Genomic DNA, 5,735 nt, shown 5'->3' on the forward strand with positions numbered 1-5,735 from the left:
CGACGGCTCCCAGGCTAAGCGAGCGGACGTGAGCAAAGCCGAGAGGAGACTAAGCCCCAGAGTGGCCGACCCCAAGCTGGCATTCGCCTGCAAATGCCTCCAAACCAGCCAGCTCTTCCCCTGGACTAGTGACCAGAGGCCCACGAGGTGGCCGTGCAGTGCTGCAGTGTCCAGGATCCTAGATGGGTCCCTGGCAGTTGGGATCGGCCAACGCAGCTTTCCCCTGCCCGGGCCCGCCCAGGACTTGTGAGATCATCTGGAGTGTTCCTCGTGGTCCCAACTGCGTGGCTTGCGTGTCTTTTAGGGCAGACCTGGTCCCAAGGGGCTCCCTGGAGTGGCCGGGCCTGGAGGGGAGCCGGTGAGTGCTTGTGGCCGCCACGGCAGCCTTGGCCGACCTGATTGTGTCCCGTCGGCACCTGCGTCCCCCGGGAGTCCTCCTCCCATGGTCCCTGGCGTCAGGGGCGCGTGGCCCTCACTCGGTCTAATGCTCTGCAGCATTTTCACGAGGCCACCAATCCTGTGGCCCTACTGACTGTGCAGTGCCGGGGGTCCTTGGGGGATCTCACCAGCAGTCAGGAGCATGTGAGACGTGTGGGGTTAGGACCGGCGGGCACAGGTGTGGGCACCTGCCCTCTGTGCCCATGCCCCTTGTCCCTGCTGCATGCCCACGCTCAGCCCAGACCCTCTGGGTCCCTCCCCCGGAGGACGGGCCCTGGTGGCCCCTCTGTGCAGGGCCGAGGGCGGAGAATGAAGGAAACTCTGCTCTCCTGCCCCCTCCCCGCACGGGGCTGTGCCCTCCGGGCGCCCGAGCCTCAGCGTCCCCATCTGTAAACCGGGCCTCCCTTGGGGGCCTCCCTTGGGGGCCTCCCTTGGGGACCTGCATCTGTGCAGAGCTGCAGCGTGGTACGTGGCCCCACAGGCACCTGATGAGTGTCAGGGCGCACAGGTCGCCAGTGGCCGCTGAGCCGTGAGACTCGCTCAGGGAGACGGGGAAGGGAGCTGCCCGGAGCAGCGGCCTGGAGGGTGACGGGACTGGGGGTGAGGGGGCAAGGGGGCCGCCCTCCGGCCTCACACTGTCCCCTGTCCCCTGTCCCCAGGGCATGCCAGGCAGGGAGGGCAGGGACGGCGTGCCAGGACTCGATGGCGAGAAGGTTTGTATGCCGCGGGCGGCCTGCAGGGGAGGAGCGTCTGCGAGGAGTTCGGCCTCGCATCAGCCCCGAATCTCCCGCAGGGTGACGCTGGTCGCAACGGTGCCCCAGGAGAGAAGGGTCCCAACGGGCTGCCGGTGAGTGCCTGTGCCCCGCAGGGGTCCCTGGGACTGTGCCACTGGGTGCTCCCAGAACAGGGCTTCTCCCGTGGGTCCCTGAGTGGGGCTTGCGCATCCATGCCAGGGAAGCTGCCAGTGCCCCTCACCCTTTGGGGGTGCTCTCCGTGGATGTGGCGGCTCTGACCCTTCCGCCCTCTGCCCCGCAGGGTCTCCCAGGACGAGCAGGGTCCAAGGGCGAGAAGGGAGAACTGGTAGGTGACTTCTTTCCCCGGGGGCGGGCGGGGCAGAGGCCGGTGCCAGGTCCTGGGCGGAGGCTCTGTGAGCGGGCACCGGCCTTCTTTTCCGTGCAGGGCAGAGCCGGAGAGCTGGGCGAGGCCGGCCCCTCGGGAGAGCCCGGTGTCCCCGTAAGTACCCTCTGCCCTCGCCCCCCTGCCCTCGCCCCCCTGCCCCCACCTGAGTGGGCAGGCCCTGCCGACACTCGCCCTCCCTCCCTCCCTCGCCTTCTCGTGTATAGGGAGACGTCGGCGTGCCTGGCGAGCGTGGCGAGGCTGGCCACAGGGGCTCAGCGGTGAGTGGGGGTGAGCCTGGGGTGGGGGATGGGCCTGGAGCCCCTGCCACGTGACCCAGTTTCTGTGCAGGCTGGGGTGGTGTTTTGGATGCGTCAATAGGCCAAGCCTAGGCAAGGTGGGAGGTGGTGAGGGCCAGGCCCGAGAGCTTTCTAGCCATCGAGACGTCCGTGCTGAGGGGACAGCCCAGCCTCGGGCCCTGGGAGGTGCTGTGGAAGCTCCCCAAGCCCCACGTCCCCACTGTAGATGAAGATAATGACACCACCAGCCATAGTGCCCGAGGGCCCTGGGCATCGCCTCCTGCCACCTGGCTGATGCATGAGGTCTCGGGGTGTGCCTGATGACCTCTGGGACCCCCCAGCTACCCTCCAGGATGCCCCCCCCACCTCTGTCCCCAGCAACTGGGCCAGAGGGCCAGGGACCAGCTCCTGTGCCTGCCCAGCTTCCGGGGAAGGCGGGCTAGACTCACACCTTTCTTCTGACTTTCAGGGGGCTCTAGGCCCACAAGGCCCCCCCGGGGTCCCTGGTGTCCGAGGCTTCCAGGTGAGTAAGGTTTGGGGCCAAGGTTTGCACCCAGTGAGCCCTGGGGCGCCGGCAGGAAGGGGCCCCTGCTGGGCCCCCTTGTGACCGGCTGGTTCTTATCTGCAGGGCCAGAAGGGCAGCATGGGGGACCCGGGCCTGCCAGGCCCCCAGGGCCTCCGAGGTGGCGTGGGTGACCGGGTAAGTGGCCATCTCAGCAAGGGTGTCATGTCCCTGTCCACAGTCCCATGGGACACACAGACAGAGGCCCCGCAGGGTCAGTACCCTGTCGTGGGGCGGAGGGAGAGGCAGCCACTTTGCTGCTGGGTTTCGGCTGAGGACTCACTGGGCACAGAGTCACGGTGCTTTAAAATGAGCGAAAACCACCACTGTACACTACTGTGACTGACGGTCCCTCTGTCTCACTTTTCGAGGTTTCTTAGTGGTCTAGTAAGAGCTGGTAGGTCTGCTGTGCGGACCCCTGTCATCCTGTGACGGTTGGGACACGGAGGGCTCCAGGCTGGTTGGTGGTCACCCGTGACCGGGTGGCCTGAGGGGCCTCCAGCCCACGCTACACCAGGTCCTTGGCCACCTGCCCCAGCGACACTCGACTCTGGACGCCTGCAGGGGGGGGGGGACCGGGACTACCCCTCCAGACGCCCCGGTGGGGGACAGCGGGCAGGAAATCCCAGGGGTGGGACACGTCCACCACGCCCGGGGCCGAGGCTGGAAGGAGGGGCTGCCAGCGGGGGGTGGATGTTACCCCACTTCCCACGGCGTCACAGCTGAGGCCATCTCGGGTGGCCTCGCGCTCTGTGCCCTGCGGAAGGGTTCTCGCCCCGTCTGCACTGCCATGTTTCGGGGTGAGCCCCGCCATCCCCAGGCCTGCCCACCGCACAGCCCCCAGGGGAGACGGGCAGCAGGAGCTCTGGCTCGGCCTCCGCAGCCCGCTCTGTGACATGGTCCTGGGGTGCGCATGCGAAGGGCCCCACCCCGTTCCCGGTGCTAGAAACGCGACCGAACATAGGGATGCCCACCTGTGAGCCAGCCGTGCGAGGCAGTGCGGTGCCACGGAGCCCGACACAGGCGGTGCCGTGGGACACGCACGCGCAGGGGCCAGGAGCACGCGTCTGGCCCCAGGCCCAGGTGGCCAGGGGGAGCACGCACCTGCGGTCCCCACACTGATGCCGAGCCTCCTCTTCACACAGGGCCCGGGAGGAGCCGCAGGCCCTAAGGGAGACCAGGTGAGCACCCCGCTTCTCATCTCCCCCTCCTTCCGTCATTGCTGTTGGCTGTCACTCACCCCCCCCCCAGTGATGACAGTTCTGAGCACCCAGCCACCGACCCAGGCCCCAGGGCCCAGGACAGAGCGGCCAGCCTGACGTCACCGGCTGGCTCCGGGTGGACAGTAGCTGCCGCTGGCCTGAGCAGCTCCTCTGGGACTCTCATGGGAGAGTGACCGTGAGAGGGCGAGTCTGGGTTCCATCTGCTTCCCCGGGCAGGGCCTGCGTCCCCAAGCCCCCGCTGTCACCTCCAGCAGCACAGACCCTTTATACTGGTCGAGGACCTAGAACAATGCGAACCCACCCGAGGTTGGTGTCAAGTCGGTGTCAGCCTGGCATCCCTGGGCCTGGCTGGTGCCCAGGCCCCAGCTGTCACCATGGTGGGAACAGCCTCAGGCGTGACCCGTCCTTTTAACTCTGGGGTGTTGTTTTAGGGTATCGCGGGTTCCGATGGCCTTCCTGGGGACAAAGGCGAACTGGTAAGTGTGAGCATGTCGCCCTCACCGCCATCGACACCTGGGAAGGGGCCAGCTGCGTTCAGGGCCCCGCTGGGGAGGCAGCGCCCACAGACACGGGGAGGGTGACACGCCAAGGGGTGTGGGTCGCTGGGCCAGCGAGGCCACTGCCCCGTCCGAAAGGCGGCTGGCGGGGCCTGTGCTGTCCCGTGGGCCTGGCCATGGGGTTCTCGCCTCCTGCCCAGCGACACAGTCTGCACGGTCAGGCCACCTGGGGCTTTCAGTGTGAATTAGTCACCGTTGAGTTTTAACAGGAAAACTGCTTCTGCAGAGCTAAGATGCAGGTCAGGTCGGAAACACTGGGTTGGTCGACAGTCCCGCTGCTGGAGCTAAGTGAAGCAGAGCGGTCGTGCAGCTTGGGGACAGGCTCTCTCGGGCGCCCATGTGCCCAGGGCGCCTAGCTCTGTATTCAGGCTTCCTTCGCATCTGCGTGACACGGAAGCAGCCCAGCCACGAGCACCCTTGTCTCCAGCCCAGATAATCCCGTGGGGTGGGGGGGAGAGAGGGGGGGGAGAGAGAGAGAGAGAGACAGAGAGACAGAGACAGAGAGAGAGGCAGAGAGAGAGAGAGAGCGAGCGAGCGTGCGTGCCGTGTGCATTGTGGCGAATCCCTAGACAATCTTGACAGGAGACCCTGGGAACCCGCCGCTCTGGCCAGGCCGTGTGGGCTGAGAAGCCTCATCCTGGAGGCTCCGTCTGGCTTCGACAGGGACAGTCGGCTCTTTGGCCTGAGCAGAGTGTGCTGTCTGGGCTGTCGCTCAGATGGCGCCACGGAGAAGTCGGTCCTGGGCGGCCGCGTGAGGGCACAGCTGGGGAAAGGGGGCCTCGGCGTTGAGTGTGACAATGAACAGAGCAGGAACAAACAGGCACATACACGGGAAAGTGCCACACAGTCACTGCAACGCCTTCGGGGACAGTGAGCGGAAAGCACCAGAGGGTGGGACAGTCTCAGCGACATAGAAACTACCTGGAAGGTCAGGCAGTGACATTTTGCTTCGCGGACGCCTGGCTTTTGCTTCGTCCCCAGCTAACGACGTGCAGGTCACTTCCACAGCAGCCACTTCCCGCGCATCTAACAACATGCGAGTTGCTGAAACACGCATCTTGTCTTTTGCAGGGTCCCGGTGGCCCTGTCGGACCCAAAGGAGAGGTGAGTGGCCGGCAGAGGACCCATTGGCTCCACCAGCCCGGCCCACAGCACGAATCTTCACTCCCTCGCTGGCCCAGAGGGAGCAGTGTGGGGTGGCAGCTGCAGGGCCTGCTGGCCTCCGACCCACGCGGTCCTGTGTGTCCCCCTAGTCTGGCAGCCGAGGGGAGCTGGGCCCGAAAGGCATCCAGGGTCCCAACGGCACCAGCGGCGTGGAGGGCATGCCCGGGCCCCCTGGGCCCATGGGCCTCCAGGGCATGCAAGGCGTGCCTGGCATCACCGGGAAACCCGGCGTCCCGGTACGTGCTGTCCCTCGCCCGTGTCGGTGTGACAGTGGGCGTGCTTCGTGGGTACTAGCGCGCCCCCAGCATGCTGACGGACTTTCGGGGTGAATTTCAGGGGAAAGAAGCCAGTGAGCAGCGCATCAGGGAGCTGTGCG

General features: G+C 66.4%; 1 protein-coding gene across 1 annotated transcript in view; it reads left to right on the forward strand.

The window, feature by feature from the left end:
* COL9A3 (collagen type IX alpha 3 chain) overlaps positions 1–5,735 on the forward strand; it is an 18,689-nt gene that overhangs the window by 10,939 nt on the left and 2,015 nt on the right. Inside the window, exons 17-29 of the mRNA XM_023519899.1 lie at positions 305–358; positions 1,098–1,151; positions 1,232–1,285; positions 1,474–1,518; positions 1,618–1,671; positions 1,782–1,835; positions 2,323–2,376; positions 2,482–2,553; positions 3,561–3,596; positions 4,070–4,114; positions 5,267–5,299; positions 5,449–5,595; positions 5,696–5,730. Of these exons, the coding sequence (XP_023375667.1) occupies positions 305–358; positions 1,098–1,151; positions 1,232–1,285; positions 1,474–1,518; positions 1,618–1,671; positions 1,782–1,835; positions 2,323–2,376; positions 2,482–2,553; positions 3,561–3,596; positions 4,070–4,114; positions 5,267–5,299; positions 5,449–5,595; positions 5,696–5,730 (737 nt within the window). The remainder of the gene's footprint in view (positions 1–304; positions 359–1,097; positions 1,152–1,231; positions 1,286–1,473; positions 1,519–1,617; positions 1,672–1,781; positions 1,836–2,322; positions 2,377–2,481; positions 2,554–3,560; positions 3,597–4,069; positions 4,115–5,266; positions 5,300–5,448; positions 5,596–5,695; positions 5,731–5,735) is intronic.

The sequence above is a fragment of the Pteropus vampyrus genome, unplaced genomic scaffold (genome assembly GCF_000151845.1).
Source record: "Pteropus vampyrus isolate Shadow unplaced genomic scaffold, Pvam_2.0 Scaffold239, whole genome shotgun sequence".
Classification (NCBI taxonomy): domain Eukaryota; kingdom Metazoa; phylum Chordata; class Mammalia; order Chiroptera; family Pteropodidae; genus Pteropus; species Pteropus vampyrus.